The 17,539-nt window shown below is 38.7% G+C and overlaps 1 protein-coding gene across 10 annotated transcripts in view; it reads left to right on the top strand.

The window, feature by feature from the left end:
* Heph (hephaestin) overlaps positions 1-17,539 on the top strand; it is an 84,561-nt gene that overhangs the window by 62,700 nt on the left and 4,322 nt on the right. For all 10 annotated transcript variants that reach the window (XM_026784871.1, XM_026784870.1, XM_026784875.1 and 7 more), the window contains 5 exons: positions 6,740-6,846; positions 7,747-7,972; positions 10,391-10,530; positions 11,382-11,544; positions 16,536-16,580. In XM_026784871.1, the coding sequence (XP_026640672.1) occupies positions 6,740-6,846; positions 7,747-7,972; positions 10,391-10,530; positions 11,382-11,544; positions 16,536-16,580 (681 nt within the window). The remainder of the gene's footprint in view (positions 1-6,739; positions 6,847-7,746; positions 7,973-10,390; positions 10,531-11,381; positions 11,545-16,535; positions 16,581-17,539) is intronic.

Here is a 17,539-nt window from a genome sequence, read left to right as displayed (position 1 = left end):
AGAGAGACAGAGACAGAGACAGAGAGGAAGAGAGAGAGAGCACTAACTGGGAACAGAATAGACTTTTAAAACGTCAAAGTCAGTTCCTAGTGACTCAGCTCCTCCAACAAGGCCACACCTCCTAATCTTCCTAAACAGTAGTTCCACCAAGAGGGGACTAAGTATTCAATATATGAGCCTATGGGACCCATTCTCATTTGGAGACTGCCACATCAAACATCCTGTTCCTGAGCACTGATAAACCGTTCCTTTTGAGCTACCCTAAGTTTTTTCTGGGCAAAAGATATTTGGGGAGGATTCTACTTCTTGCTAACCTTTCCAGGCTATGGGCCATGAGTTGGACATACCTGAATTCAAATTATTTATAAATATTTGTAGTACAGAAGTTGAACTAATTTTTTAGGGATGGTCCAAGGAAATATCACGAACTGAATTATATGAACAACAGACAATTTATTGTCTCAAGTTGCTAGAGACTAGAGGTCTACACTAAAGTACTGGAAAGATTGCTTCTTTTTTTTAATGGCTATGAGGGAAGGGATTTTTTTCAGACCTCAGTCTTTTTTGGATTGTAGGTAGGCATCTTTTCCTTGTTTTCTTGTTTTGGAGGAGAGGGCAGCTCGTTTATTGGTTTTTGGCCACTTAGCCCCAAAATAATCACACAGAAACTGTATTATTTAAATCACTGCTTAGATTATTAGCTCTAGCTTTTTATTGGCTAACTCTTACATATTAATTTAACCTATCTCCATTAATCTGTGTATTGCCACATGACTGTGGCTTAACAGCTAAATTTCCAGCGTCTGGTCTCAGGTGGGGCTACATGGAGTCTCTCTATTTTGCCCTTCTTTCTCTCAGCATTCAGTGCTGTCTTCTCTGTCTACCTATGCTCTGCCCTGTTACAGGTTCAAAGCAGTTTCTTTATTCATTAATGGTATTTAAGCATACAGAGGGAAATCCCACATCATTCTGTGTTTTCTATTCTGCTTTAAACACCATGACCAAGAGCAACCTGGAAATAAAGAGGTGTATTTCATCTTAGATCTCTCAAGTCACAATCCCTCACTGAGGAAAATCAGGGCAGGAATATGGAAGCAGGAGCTTATGCAGAAACCATGGAGTAACACTGCTTACTGGCTTGCTCATCATCGCTTGTTCAGCTTGATTTGTTATACCATCCAGGACTACCTGCCTACCTAGGGGTAAAAGTCTAAAGTTGCTCAACTATAAAATATAAAATTACTCCTATAAAATAAAATATAAATTACATATTTTCTTACTCCGATGGGGAAGAACAAGGATACAGTCACAATAAAACCAAAACTAACCCAAAATACAACACTGTAAATAGTTCGGTGCTTGATGTCTGTGACAGGATCACAATCTTTTGGGTTTCAAAGCCTGTGCAGTTCCCCTTATCCATATCTGCTTTGTGCAGCATAATCAGCTTGTCTGATAGATAACCTTGGGCTAGCTCCACTCCAGAGTTGCTATTGTCCTTGGTGATGATCCCATAGTACTGGTATCTCCAAAAGTTTGGAGTCTCCACTGCAACTGAGCATGAATCTTTACCAGTGGCCTCTCCTGCCTTCTCTTCAGGGACTCCCATCCCTGTTGCACAGTGCCAGCCCTCGCTGCTCCCCATTACCTCTTCACGTCTTCAAAGCCAGTACCACCTGACTCTTACACATTACCCATTTTATCTGCCAGCAGGAGATACAGCCTTGACCACCCAGGACCACAGATGCTATGTTTGGATCCTGAGGAAATACTCCCAGAAGATTTCTCCTAAATGATGTTGGTCTCTTCTTAAGCACAGCTTATTTCTCAGCCCCAGGGAACCAGCGTCACTTGTCTCAGTAAAGCAAAGGTTTTACTTCAGCAGTGCTAGTATCTTGTTAATCATTTATGAGTCTTCAGGTCTAGCTGACCGGAACCAAGGGTTCTTAACACAAAACATCACACAAATTGCCCTGGTCAGAGTCTTTGTTTCCTTCCGACATTTCACAAGTCAGTCTTCCATCATCTGCATCTCTTTCAGCATTTTTATCATTCAAACTCCAAAATGCTCATTAAGCTTTGAGCTCTCAATGGCTTTCCTATATTCAAGTCCCAATGTCCTTCCACAATCCTCTCCGAAGCAGTATAATCAGTTCTGTCACAGCAATGCCTCATGAACCTGATACCAGTTTCTGTTTTAGGTTTCTATGGCTTTAATAAAGGCAATGGCGAGATAAACTTGAGGAGTAAAGGGTTTATTTCAGCTTACAGTTCCACATCACATCATAGCAGCAAAAGAAGTCAGGGCAGAAACTCAAGGTACGAACCTGGAGGCAGAAACTGAAGTAGAGACTGTGGAGGGGTGTTGCTCACTGACTTGCTTGTCACGGCTTGCTCAGCTTGCTTTCTTATAGAACCCAGGTCCACCCGCCCAGGGGTGGTACAACCCACAGAGATCTGGGGCCTCCTTCAGTCATCATTAAGAACATGCCCTATAGACTTGCCTATATCTGATTGAAGCAGTTTCTCAACTGCTGGATACTGGGTAATATTCGAGGCCTGCCCTACTAACCTCATTTAAAACCGATTTCCTCTTGTTTCTAATTTGGCCATGTTTCTAAATGAGGTCAGATTCTGAGCTAATGGGGGTTAAGACTTCAATATATAATATTTTGGAAGGGACACGTTTGGATCAACAACAGATAGAGGATTAAGTAATGAAAAGGAAATGAGGAAATTTAGATGTAAATGTTGGCAGCACTGTAAAATACTTAATTGTAAAGGAAGCCAGATTCATAGATTGGAGAAGACGCAGTGTGGGGGGAAATCAGAGAAGCAAGGAGAGAACTGAGCATGGTGCATTTGGAAAGAGGGATGAGTAGAGGAGAAGTTAAAGATACAGGTAGGACGATGAACCTAAATTTGGCGATATACAAGAATGATCCTACTGCACGTGCTGGCTTTGGGGGAGCCTAGGCAGTTTGGATGCTCAACTTACTAAACCTGGATGGAGGTGGGCGGTCCTTGGACTTCCCACAGGTCAGGGAACCCTGATTGCTCTTCAAGCAGATGAGGGAGAGGGACTTGATCGGGGGAGGGGGAGGGAAATGGGAGGCGGTGGCGGGGAGGAGGCAGAAATCCTTAATAAATAAATAAATTAAAAAAAAAAAAGAAGTGGTATTGGGAACTCCCTTGAAAGTTGTAATCTTAAATCAGAAAAAGAGAACTTCCTCATCTGAGACTGGAGTGACTGGTGAAAAAAATATATATATATATATCGGTATGGTACTAGAATGGCAGTAATGGCAGTAGAAGAGATAAAAGCCTTCAGAGTGGTATGTGAAGGTTAATTTTGATTCTCACTTTAATTAAACCGATGTGTTGGTTGTGATTTGTGAAATTTCCTTCTGGGCATGTTTGTGAAAGCATTTCCAGAAAAATTAGGCAGGAACACCTATTCTGTATGTAGACAGCAGCATCTACTCTACTTCCTGACCCCTAGATTGGGAGCTGCTTGCTCTACTATTCCCTGCTGATCAGGAGGTGCTGAAATCATGACTCAAGACAAATATTTCTTTCTTTAAGTTGTTTATATTAGATATTTTGTCACAGGGTTAAGAAAAGTTACCAATCTAAATGGTAAGAGCATAATTCTAGAGTTAGGGTGTATAAGTTCACATTTCAGTCCTATGTGTGGCATTTGGAAAGTTATTAACATCTGTCTGTGACCTTCACTTCCTATGTACAAAGGTTTCTTTTTGAGAATTCAGAATTTCAATGTGCTAGACAAGCATTTGGCAATGTCATTATTATGGAAAGTCTGAGTGAAAATGAGTAACGGGGAGTGAGGTACAAAACAGGTGAGCCTAGAAGAATGTGGTAAAAATTTGGAGTCACCAAGAATTACAAGATATGGAGCTACAACGCCGGGCGATGGTGGCGCACGCCTTTAATCCCAGCACTCGGGAGGCAGAGGCAGGGATCTCTGTGAGTTCGAGACCAGCCTGGTCTACAGAGCTAGTTCCAGGACAGGCTCCAGAGAAACCCTGTCTCGAAAAACCAAAAAAAAAAGAAAAAGATATGGAGCTACAAAATTCAATAGCACTTGGGGCACCACTGAGACTGTGAATATATTTTTAAAAACTGCAATACTTAGGACCAAGCAGCTTTCATCAGTGCTGTTTAGTATCTACTGGTCTGATACCAGAGGAGATGGATTCCAGGATGATATATGGCTTAGTATTTTTCAGCTTTAATGAACATGACTATTACTTAAAGTTATTAAATTATATGTGACAAGTGATATTATATTGTGTTTACTTGGTGATGTTGGAGTCAAACTCAGGTCCTTGTGCATGTTCGGGAAAATTCTACCACTAAGCTACAAAAAGGATCATTACAATATTTGATTTTGGTTTTTGTTTTCCTGATAGCTGCTGCTGCTGACAATCTTTTATGTTCTTATTTATATTTTTATATCATCTTTAGTGAAGTGTCTGTTCAAAGGTTTGCTCATTTTAATTGGGCAGATTGTTTTTGTTTTGTTACATTGTAAGAGTTCTTTACTATTTCATTGAAAAAAGTGAGCAGATGAATTAAATAAACATTTCTCCCAAAAAGTACTTGAAAATACCACTACAGTCCAGAGAAGATTCTCAACATCATTAGCCATGAGAGAACAACATATCAGAATTTCATTAGGATAGCCTATCTCCTTCACTAAAGCAAAATTAAGGATAAAGATAACTAATTTTTGAGAATATTGAGAAAGGAGAATCTACATAGTGATGTTTGATGATTCCACGGCTTTGCAAATCAGTTTGCCAATTCTTCCAATTGTTAAGGATTGGCATTACTGTGTAATTTAATGATTCCATCCCACATTATACACCCAAGGGAGATGAAAACATAGCTTCATACAAAAAATCTGTATGAAAGTTAATAGGGACAATTTTCTGATTTTGTGAATGAAATCAAGGGTCTCGAGCATGCTAGGAAAGTGTTTTGCCCCTGAGCTACAACCGTAGTCCTTAATGTCAGTGTCATTCATATTACATTCAAAGTAGAAATACCCAAATATCTATCAACTGATGAGGGGATGCATAGTGCAATATATCCATAAAATGTCATATACTTTGGCAATAAAAAGCAACAGTGTATTTGGCAGCATGTGTAGACCATGAAAATATTATAAAAATGAAATAGTCTAGTAATAGAAAGACAATAAATCATATGATTGAATTTATGTGAAATGTTCAGAACGAGAAAACAAGTTTGTGTTTGCATTGGAGTGGTGAGTAGTTTAGAGGGTGACAAGGGTATAGTGATTTCTGGGCTGTAATGAATTGTTCTACAATAGATCATGGTAGCGGTTACAAAACTATGTGAAAGTGTATTATTTTAGGGTGCAGTATTTAATTTGTTGTCTATTTTAATTAAATATATCTATGGGTTATATGCAATAATACTATACACACACAATGATCAAACTCGGGTAGTTAGAGATGAATTAATTGTATGGTGTGTAAATCATATCTCTATAAAATTGTTATAGAAGGTCTATATGAGAGTAATAGGAAGTTGGTTGGAAAAGACAAGGCTAGAGGCCGAGGTACTTCTTGGAAGTGAGGTCACTTTTCCTGGAGAGATATGAACAGAGGTTTATTTATCACAGACAGAGCAATGACAACTGGTCAATCAAACCACTGTACCCAAATATACCTTCACAAACTAGTGAGTTATTGAGGTACTTAAAGCAGCAGTAATGACTCAGGGGTAACTTACAGAAACATGTGAATTCAGTTCCCAAAATGCACACCAGAAAGCTTACTACCATCTATGGCTCCAAAGGATGGCATGATGCTTTCCTGTCTAAATGGCCATCAGCACTATGTGGGCATAGTCCCTGTACATATGAATTTATAATAAACTAAATCTTAAAAATCTAAAGTATATTGCAGAGATAGAATCATAAGACTTGGTACTTCATTGGATGTTGAGTGTTAAAGTGGCAAGGAAAACTAAAGTTTTGAATCTTGGCAACTAGGAGAATAGCTATGCTATTTCACAACATCAAAGGTACACTTCGGAGAAAAGTTTTACTTTTTTTCAAGGAGAGAATTAAATTTATAGCAATTTTAGGTTGTCTTTGGTCCTGAAGATTGAAGCTAGGGCTTCCTGCCTAGTAAGATGCTCTGCCACTGAACTGTAACCCCCAACGGAAAATTTCCATTTTTATCTGCTATTAGGACAGTATGAAAATGATATCTACTATTCAATTGCAATTTTGAGGTGAGAGTTTAGTAACGAGGTAGGTCTGACTTGAAGTTGTTAAGATTTTCCTAGGCGAAAATCATAATATGTAACTGAAATCTTCCATGGAATCTTGAAGAAAGGGGTGAGATGAGCACAGAGCTTATGGAAACAGTTTCATTCAGGAGGCAGCAAGCAGAGAATCAAGATGAACAAAGAAACCAAATGATACAACATCATAGCCCCTGACCACAGCAGCAGGACTGCATCGTCATAGAATTAAGCCTGAACTTCTGTGCTTGGAGGGGCTACAAGTTTTTTTTTTCCCCAAGCAGAGAAAAAAAAATCTAACAAAATAAAATGGAGCTTGGCATGAGAATGATGGATGAGGCACTTGAGGGTGCTGAGGCTCACCCACTGTAGCCTTTATAAATAGAGGAAACTGTCATACTAGCACCAATGAGATGTTTCTTACTACCCTTCTTAGGTGAAGTACTTACTTACCAGTGGAACATCCCAGAAAGATCTGGTCCCGGACCCGGTGACTCTGCTTGTGTTTCCTGGATTTATTATTCTGCAGTGGAGCCCATCAAGGTAAAGAAAAAAAAATGAATATTGGAAGAAGGATCCCAGAAATGGGCAAACTACCTGGCAAAATGACAACAAAAGGTGTGGTTAAAAGAAACAAACAAAAAACAACCAGCCAACCAATCAACCAGCCAACCAATCAACGAGCCAACCAATCAACCAACCAACAAACAAAAAACAGCTGGGTTTGAGGAAATTTACTCAAATGCATGCCTTATTTTCATAGGAAGAGGGATGAAGGTAGTCTGTGACACCAGACACTTGTCATGAGGATTTTCTTTTTTGTCTCAGATTTGTGGATCCTATAAGCAGTATGTTCTCATATTTTTTAAAATGCGGATAGTTGTCAGGAAATTAGGGGCCTGTTGCAAATTTAGCTCAAATGGCCTTGGAATAACTATAATAAAGTCATGCTGCCTCTGCCTGGGGAATGAATTTAGTTTATCTAGACAGATAATCCTGCAAGTCTTCAGCAATATGTTATGTCTACTCTACTATGGGTATTTTTCTTGGAGTTTTGGATGATGCAAATGTAAGGTATCGTCCCTACTTGCAAAGTCCAGTTGCGCAAAAGGGAAGCAGTGAAGGTGTAGGAAAGGAAGCCACCTGTAATCTGGACTTTGAAATCTAAATGAGAGTGTGCCATAGATCAGGGGGTGTTGGAAGAAGGGTATTGCAGGCATAAGAAACTGCCTAAAAAGGTGTTACGTTGGTACATTTAAAAATTAATGAATAATTCAATCTAGCTAAAGCACAAGTTCCACATCGCATCTCAACTCTGTCTGAAATGAATACAAAGCGTTTATGATAAGGTGATAATGGGCTTAGAGTAAGCTTATTTGTGACTCCACTCTCGACAAAGTACTGCCATCCAGGAATAACCTCATGCCTTTCTCCCTTCATCAGGACATGTATAGTGGCCTGGTGGGACCCTTAGTCATCTGCCGAAAAGGCGTCTTGGGACCCCATGGAGGCCGGAATGATATGGACCGGGAATTTGCCTTGTTGTTTTTGATCTTTGATGAGAACCAATCTTGGTATCTGGAGGAGAATATCGCAATTTATGGGTCACAAGAGACAAAGCGTGTTGACCTACAGGATGAGACTTTCGTGGAGAGCAATAAAATGCATGGTCTGTAGAAATGAAGCTACTCTTATTTCAAAGTAGTCTGCATTGTTTTCAGGAGATGATTTGCTAGGCTCATCTCTATCTGTGGCTGCATAATTCTGGAAAGGATGAGAAAGCTGGGCAGTGGAATGGAAATGACTTTGAAAAAAACCTTTCTTATTTTTCTATACATATATTTGTAAAAAAAAAAAAATACATGGTCCAGGTTAGATGAGGTGCCCCGAAAGAAGGAAGCTAACTCTGTAAAGTTATCATTATAATACAAGCAAATTTTAACATACTAGATAAATGAAGATGGAAATTTATGGTCCCCTATATACTTAATTAGTCTATCTAGACAGATAATCTTCGTAAGTGGCCCTCTGTTTCAAAATTCTGAGTTTGTTTGTCTCTCAAAAGCTTGATATCTAATCATCACTTTATATTCTGGATTGGTTTTGTCAATATAGACAAATGAAGGACACTACTTGTCAGTTTTACTACTATCCTTTAATATTTAAATTTAATATAAAATTTAAATTTGCATTAAGTATTTGGAGAAGCTAGCCAGGGAGAATAGCACATGGAGCTGTTACATACCATCAAGAACTTTTTGATTCTTGAATGGATTTGGGGTGGGAGAATTGTATCATCAAAGCCTTCCTTTGCTCTAGATATCTGGTAGCTTTTCACACACACACAAAAGAGAAAGTCGGGAATGAGAGGGAGGGCTTAAGTGCAGAGGAATGTCTGAAGTGATCTCCCCCAGCACTTCTCGCCCAAGGTTTCTTTGATCTGAGAGTGAGGTGCAGCTTTGATAATGACTCTAATGGAACTCAAAAGTAGTATCCCATTGTCCTACAGATTTTATCTATTTCCTCTTGATGGAAAGATGAGTGATTCACACTAGAATGGATGATTCACAACTTTACAAAGTGAACTTTTTTCGATTCTGTCAAATCACGGAAATAAAATGGACTAGAACTAAGAGGAAATGAGGGCAAAGATAGGTCCTCCCAATTCAGGATTTGGCTAATGCCCACTTTTATCTATGCAGGTGTCCATTTTTCCAAACTTCAGCTGTCACTCTACCTAGCTAGCTAAATAGCAGGTATTTTTAAACTTGTTCTGAGCTATAAATACAGAGAAAAATAATGTTGTAGTCCAAGGGACAAGTAAATAATATTCTAACTTCTCTTCTACATTTCTGAACCAGCTGAAAAAAAAATGGTTAAGATAAAATATGAGCCTTATTACCGAAAATGCTAATTGGAAAACTGAATTTCATCATATAAATATGATTGCTGATAGCTTTCCTTGCAAAGGATAGGTTTTCTAAATTGTCATTGACATCAATGGACAACATAATTTCTCTGCATTAAGAGAAGCAGGAGCTTACCAGAACCAATTAGTGAGCCAATTTGCACCCTTTTCTATGATCAAAGAGATAAAACCTCTAGAAGTGGGTGAGCTGAGCAATTTGGTTCTTGTTTTTAGCCAAATCCACAATTTAGTGTTGGTAGACATAGAGAAATACTGTAGCTGTTCTCTTCCATTATTTTCCCTCTTGAAGAGTAGAGTCGAAATTGCCTCTCATCTGTGAGAAAATGAGATGTGGGAGGAAATTGTTTTGGGTAAAATCCTACCAATATGGGTTACTATAGCCATGAATAGTTCATTGTAGCATAGGATGTGATTTTGGAAGACAACGTGTTAAATAAAACAATGTATATTATAGTCCGAGTTATCTGTTTGTGGTTTTGCAAGTGTGCCAGGAAGCTATAGCACTGTAGTATATAAATTTATTTCCTGCTATTAGAAACCCGAGACAAGTTGGCAACATAAGCTTTCACACCTTAAAAGATAAATAAACCTAGAAGACAGATTTTGGAGAGTTCTAATGAATCATGCTGAGGAGTATTGAAGGAGTTCAAAGGGGGAAGGTGATATAAGAAATTGAGGTTACATAGAGGAGCTTAGGAAATCAGAAGAGTTTTCTTAAGGGGGTGAAATTTTAAAGAGAAATAATAAGGAAGCAATTTTTATGAGAAGGAAACTCAGAAGCCTAAGGATTCAGACGTGTATAGACCGAATGGATGGCAGTGAAAGAGAACAAATCCGCTAACTGGAATCGATAGTGTGGGTAGTTGGAGGTGGACCTGGGAAGCTGATATGGAGCTATATTTTAAATGAACTTATTGCTGTGGAGTTGTTGTTGTTTGGGAAAAGGAGGAGCCCTTAAGTTTTTTAACTGCAAAATAACATGATTAGAATAATTGCTTAGAGATAACTCTGATATCATTGTTGTGGAAGATACATTCTATAGAGTAATGTAGCGAGTTAGTAGCCTATCGCTATCATCAGAAATGACAGGAAATACACAGAAGACAGTGGCAAACTGTAAATAAAAGAAAAGATATGAGACATATTCTTCTTTTGCAGCCATCAATGGGAAACTCTATGCTAATCTCAAGGGTCTTACCGTATACCAAGGAGAACAAGTAGCCTGGTACATGCTAGCCATGGGTCAAGATACTGACATTCACACTGTACACTTCCATGCGGAGAGTTTCCTTTATCAGGTGAGCTGAAATATGGTTGAAACCCACAGGGGTGATTCAAACAATGCCTTAAGAGTCTTCGCAGAAGGCAATGACAAGGTATAAGGTAATAGTTAAGGAATATGAAGGTTTATGGAATGGAGCATCTAGCAGGGGATTCTAATAAATTGTGTACCCCAAGGTAGTCCTTTCTTGTAGGATTTAGCTTTTCCTTCTGATAAGAAAGAGAATGTCTCACTTAAAAGGTTAGTAGATGGAAGGAACCAGTGTTACTGTATCTGAGCCAAAGACTTTAGATCCGATGAGCAATGATCTTAAGAGGAAGGAATTTCAAATATTCTTAAAAATCCCTGAAAGTCTTGAATCCATTATAACAAGACTTTAAGTTCAGGATCTATAGAACAATACATGGTTGTGAAAAAGTTTTAATCTTAGGAAAAGAGCACAGAATTGGAGACATTATTGTAGATTAGAGATTTAGAACTATTTTGATTGGGGTCTTGGCAAGGAGAAACGAAGCTGGATTCACTCAAAAGAAAACATGTGGATCCTTCTAAGATATCAGAACTTTATCCAGACTCTCCAGATTTTAGCTTATTAAAAGTTTCAGAGAAACCAGATTTGAACCCTCTAAAAGACTGGTAACATCTTTCATCTGTGGCACTTTATTAAAAAGTAGGAGAACAGTGCTGTGTTGTTTTAGTTTGCATGATTGAGTTCTAGGAGAGATAAATAAATGGACCTTTGATGTTTCTCATTGTCGCAGACATTTTGGAGTCTTAAGAACCTAAAAAGGACATCATAGACTTTTAGTTGCTATAAGCTGTAAATTGGTTCCTCATTTTCACTTCTCGCCATCATCTTTATTACAGAATGGACACAGTTACCGGGCAGATGTTGTAGATCTTTTCCCAGGGACATTTGAGGTTGTGGAAATGGTAGCCAGCAACCCTGGGACATGGTTGATGCACTGCCACGTGACTGACCATGTTCATGCTGGCATGGAGACCATCTTTACTGTCTTGTCTCATGGAGGTAAGACCAAAATCCCCCAAGTGTGTTATTTTCTAATCTTTTGTCTAGTCGGTAGAGAACAGGTAATAGTAAGGAACCACTTGAACTTCCCCTACTGACTCAGAAGAACCAGGTTTTATCCTAGAGCAGGGCCCCTGATTAGGCATCTCCCTAAGGTGCATTTCTCTTCTTCCCATGTGAGTTTATTACATTTGCAAGGGAGGGTGCTTTGCTAGTGTAGGTTTACCACTCTTTGGTAAAAAAAATTATTTATTTATTTACAAATTCATTTAAAGTCTAATAGAGGTACTATTTCAATGATATTACTAGTGAATGCTTTCTTGATGTGGTCAGTGTAGATACAGACAAATCTGTGGGGCTTGGAAGAGAGCTGAGTGGGCAACAATGTTTGCAAGCAAGCATGAGAATCTGTTTGCAGTTATTTAAAAGAAGCTGGCTATGACCAAAATACCTGGAACCCGGGTGTGACAGGATGAAGACTGGAAAATCTTTGGATCTCACTGGCTACTCAGCTAAGCCAAACAGCAAGTTCTGGGTTCAGTGGGAGACTCTTGTCAATGAAACAGAGGTGGAAAGTAGGAAGAAAGATATCCAGTGCCTCTAGCCTTTGAATGCATTGGCATGAGCACACATACCTGCACAAACACATGTGAGCATATATACAACAGACACATTCCCCCCCCCCAGACATGCTCACAGATCCAAACCCCGGATTGTAGTGAATCCTTTTCTAAAGAGAAGAAAATAATTCTAGGGGATACTCTAGTCATGGTTTTGTGAAGGCTGTAAATGGCAGTTCTTCAGAATTGTCTGTCTAAGTTAAACGGTAAATGTCTCACTAAATGGTAAATGTCTCACTCTTCTTCTACATGAACTGTGTCCAGGGACCAGCACTATTTTCATTCCAAGAAGCCTTCTTAGATCAATGCGTATTTTTCCTTTGCTTTTATTTTTAAGCCTATAATATAATTATAGTATTTCCCTTTTCTCCCTCCAAACACATATATATTCCTCTTTCCTCTTTTTCAAAGTCACAACCCCTTTTCTATTAATTATTATTGCATATATATATATATATATATATATATATATATATATACATTTATTTTCCTAATTATAACCAGCTCAGTCCATGTGATGTTACCAGTATGTATGTTTTTAAAGTTTTTCATATATCATCCTGGTTTGGAAAATCATGGTATGAGAGTAGGTATTCTGAGATGAACAGTCACTGACTCTATCAAAAGACATAGAGAGTGAAGATGCCTTGGACTATTCAAACAGACTTAAGTCAACTGGAGTACAGAAAACAACTCTGCTCTTAATGGAAAAAGACAAAATGATAGTATGTATGATTTCTCATATCATTAAAAAGTTTTTCTTTGCCAAATCTTAATAGTAGAGTATTGCTCCTGTTGCTTTTACTTATTACTCTGGTATAATTCCCCAGAACCCAGTTGTCATTTTTCTGTCCCTCCATAGCCCAGAAGACACACACCATCAAGGTGCTATAGATTCATATAAGCTTTGCTCATGTTCATTTAGAAGGTCTTTCTTGTTCTGTTGGTGTCCTCCATGCCTTTTGGCTCTTATACTCTTTCTGCTGCCTCTTACTTGGTGATCCCTGAGCTCCGTGCAGGGAGGGATTTGATGGAGATTTCCCATTTAGGGCTTAGTCTTCCAAGGTCTTTCATTCTCTGGCTGTGGTTCTCTATATTTGTTCCCAAATGCTATAGGAGGAAACTTCTCTGGTAGTAGTTGAAAAAGGCACTGATATATAAATATAGCAGAATATCATAAGGAGTAATTTAATCACTATGCTTTTTGTTGTTTTATTTTCCTCTTTTAGACCAGTATTATTTAGTTTTCCCCTAGGTCACTAGGCTATCTAGTCTTTGGTTCTTGGTCACCCAGGGAGTACTGGGCATGGGTTTCATCTCATGGAGGGGGTCTTATGTCAAATCACGTGTTGGTTGGTTACTCCCATAAGTTTTGGCCACCATTGCCCTAGCACATCTTGCAGACAGGATACCATTGTAGATCAGAAGGTTTGTGGTGGACTTGGTGTTTATATTTCTCTTTTGAGAGAATGCAGAGTACATTTCTGTGCCAAAGATGCTAAAATGTAGAGGTAGAGGCTTTTATGTAGGCACCAGCTTAACTTCTCCATGTGCAATGAGCTGTGTAGGTGTTGTCTTCAGAAATGGGGCCTTGCTATGTTTGTGGAGAACAATCAATAGCCTTGACAACACCCTTAGTTGTTTAGGCTTTCCCATTGTGGCCCTTGTGCCCACAATTCAACTAGATGTACTCAATCCTGCTACAGGAAGCTTTGTTTGGTGACAAAAGATGGACAGCTGGGACTCTGCCTTCTTGTTATTTGGCTGTTTAGATCACCTTAATATATGTGTTTTAGGAAGTTCCTATTATATTAGTTTTATATAGCCCCTCAAATGTCACTTAATTTTAGCTGTTACCCCTCCCACAACTGCTATCTACTTGATCCTTCTGTTTTAGATGCCCCCCCATCCTTGTCTATCTGTAATGATCTATTCTACCTTCCATTTCCTAATGAGATCTCTTTGTTTATACCTACCCTCTGTGGGTCTGTGCATTGTTGCTTAGTTATCACTTACTTATCAGCTAATATTCCCATATAAATGGATATTAATGTGTTCGTCTTCCTGGGTTTAGGTTACCTTATTCAGGATGATTTTTTTCTAGTTCCATTCGATTGCATTCAAATTTCATGATGTCATTTTTTAAAAAAGATGAGTAATACTCCATTGTATAAATGTACCACATTTTCTTTACCCATTCTTCTGTTGAGGGACCTCTAGGTCATTTCCAATTTCTAAAAAGGCCGTTTCTTGGATAAAGTTTCTGATGAAGCTATGAGGTACATGAACCACATCTAAGATGAAGGATTAATACAATAGTGGAGGAAGATAATCTTTCTATTGTGATAAGAGAGAAGACAGAAAAAAAAAGAGGATCAGTATGTAAGTTTAAAAGAAGGTCCTGACAAGCAGATTTTCTGCCTCATGTTCTCTTTATTTCTCTGTGGCTCAGCTGATAGTCATCTGCTGAGGGGGAGCTATTGGAGGAAATTGGGAGAAGTGTTAGGATAGCTTCTTTGGAGTGAGAAATAAAGTCAGTATTGCCTTATAGCATTGAGGGCTTAGTTAAAATTAGACAGGGAGAATCCAAGTCTCTAAATTCTTATGACTTTTTTTCTGGTGGTATTCAGCATATTGGGTAAAATACAAGGCAAGGAAAGTTACTGTGTTTCCCTATGTTAGTGTTTGAAGTTATAGACAATGTATTTTAATCTTGTCATTAGTAGAAGAGAAGATATGGATGAAATTGGTGGGTCTGGGACGTCAAATGGTTTAGGAATAAAATGTTTATTGAGGGGAGAACAACAGGATTTTTGCTAGCAAAACAATAAGCATTAAAAAGAGATTTTTGTTAGCACTGGGATTTCTGCAATGGTGCCGGTCTGGATGAGCAATCCAATATGATCATGATTTAGCATGAGGGCTCAAACTGGAGTAGATACAAGTGACTGGAATGAAAATGTCTGATTCCTGGGACAGAAATGAAGAAGGACTATATTAATAATCAAAGACTTCCATGGAGAAAGAGAACTACTGGTTAAGAATAACAAGAAATGTTTTTTTTTTTCTGTCTGGTTAATGTGATCCGCATAAGCAATCAGTCTTTACTAAAACAGGAGAATCAATATTTGAATAGCACACCCTCAGAAAATAGTTCCGCTTCACTGAAGAAGGGGAGAATTAGTAGTAGTAGTAGTATTTTGAGACAGGATTGAATGTGTAGAGAAGCACGTTTGACAAAGAGCAGGGGCTTTCTACAGGGAGGCTGGGAAATGGTGGAAGAGAAGTAACATAATATTCTCTGGGAATAGAGAAAAGGACAAGAAACACAGATGTAAAGGCAGAAGGCTAAGTTATATTTTGGCTGCCTAGGTCTGTGCACTTGCTCTTGTTTCCTGTGACCAGTCCAAACTAAATTAACATTTTAATATTGATTTTTTTTTACTGATGAAATTCCTTATTTGACAGTTTCATACGTTCTGTTAATGTATTTGGCTCACTCTCTCTCCCTTTAACGACCTCGTTCCCTGCCATCCTCCCTCAACAGGTCCCTTTCTCAGATTCATGACTTTTAGGTTGGTTTGGTGACATTCAGTTTAATCAGAGCCATCTGTATGACCATTGAATTGGAACTATTTGTTGGAGCCTGGTGAGATCCTCAGTGGGTACTTAACTGAAGGCAATGGTCCTCACTCTCCCTGAATTTATCTGTAGCAAAGGCCAACCATGAGGGGTAGAGACCTGCTCTTCTTTTCCATCTGTGCCTGGCTGTTGACAGTGCCGTTCTTGTGCAGATCCACTGCAGGGAGCCGCACCTGCTTTGACTTGTGTTTGCAGAGACTTTGTCTTGCTCAGGAGATGATCTTTTGCAGTCCCTCTCCATGTCTTCCAGCGCTTCCATTCTTCATGACATTTCTTTCACAGTGTTCCTCAAGCTTTTCCGTGGATAGTACAAATGTGTTTTTTCAGGGCTGAGCATCTGTACAGCAATAGGCCTTTCCTTTCATTATTGTTCACAGGAAAAAGTATTTTTTCTCTAAAGCTGAGAATATCGTATGTCTAGAAGGATAAATGGAACTGTTTAGGAGGTGGCTTGATACTATGTTCATTTGCTAATCAACAGTAGTCTATAACCCCACCACCACCACACAGGACCTATGATCTTCCCTGCTATGGGTTTTTGACTAGGTTTTAAGTACCAGGCATGGATTCCCTTGTACTCTTAGAACAGATATCAAATCCAATCAGGGAGACCTTTAAAAAGTAGTAAATTCCAAAAAAGAAATTGTTTCAAGTAATGTGAATATCCCATAGAAATCCTCTCGATAGGTACAAAGAATAATAGGATTAACCTCTTGTCTTTTCCCACAGAACATTTAAGTACTATGAGTACCGTTACCAAAGAGATTGGAAAAGGTATGTAGGATGATGCATATATACTGAGAAGTTATGTGTCGTGTGTGTGTGTGTGTGTGTGTGTGTGTGTGTGTGTGACTAAACTAAACTGTGTGTGACTTCTAGCATGACTAAACTTCGGCACCATGATATAACAACTTAAGATTTCTGTAAGATGTCAGAAGCCAATGAACTAGGATTTAGTGACCCTTGACATGTTTATTCACCTTGTATCTCCCCCCATAACCTCTGGATTGGGGAAATAGTCACATAGAAAGCTGTAACCTTAGCTCACAAAATATTTTATGAGGGAGAAGAAAATTCCAAATCCTGCTAGGTTGGACCTGAAAGAGTTGTAGCCGAAACAAGGATTCCTGCATAGACAATGTGGGATGAGAACAAATACCAAATGCCCATTAACAACTACTTTTATTCTTTTATTTTTCATCTACAGAATACCAAGGAATTGTAGCTTGGGAACCATTCTTTTTCTTCCCTTTGAGAAAATAAAGATTCATTTCCTATGATGCCTAGGTCAAAATTATTCTTTTATTCTTTACTCCATTTGTGCCTTTTACCAGGAAAGATTCAGAAAGTTGTGTGAGGTACAAAGACTATTAGACCCATGGGTGCTATCATGCCTGATATGCCCACACTTGGGAAGTGGAGCAGGAGAATCATTGGTTCTAGACAAACCTAGACTCATAGTGAAATCCTGTCACAAAAGACTAAAAAATCCACCTAAAGGGGACACTAAAGAGTATCAGTTTACTCTGGCGATTTTCAGCTCTACTGAAACCCAGCTTCTCATTAGTAAAGCCCCTGTCATCTACTTAAGTGTCTCATGAATTGTTAACCATGGATTGGGATGTGTGCTGGAGAGGTTAGAGGAAGGTGAGGTAAGGTTGAAAGGGTAGTGTGTAGCTCACATTTCCTTCAACTCAAGTAACCTAAAGTCCTATAGTTTATATATATATATA

The sequence above is a fragment of the Microtus ochrogaster genome, chromosome X, assembly GCF_000317375.1.
Source record: "Microtus ochrogaster isolate Prairie Vole_2 chromosome X, MicOch1.0, whole genome shotgun sequence".
Taxonomy (NCBI): Eukaryota; Metazoa; Chordata; class Mammalia; order Rodentia; family Cricetidae; genus Microtus; species Microtus ochrogaster.
This window is presented reverse-complemented; position numbering and strand designations above follow the sequence as displayed.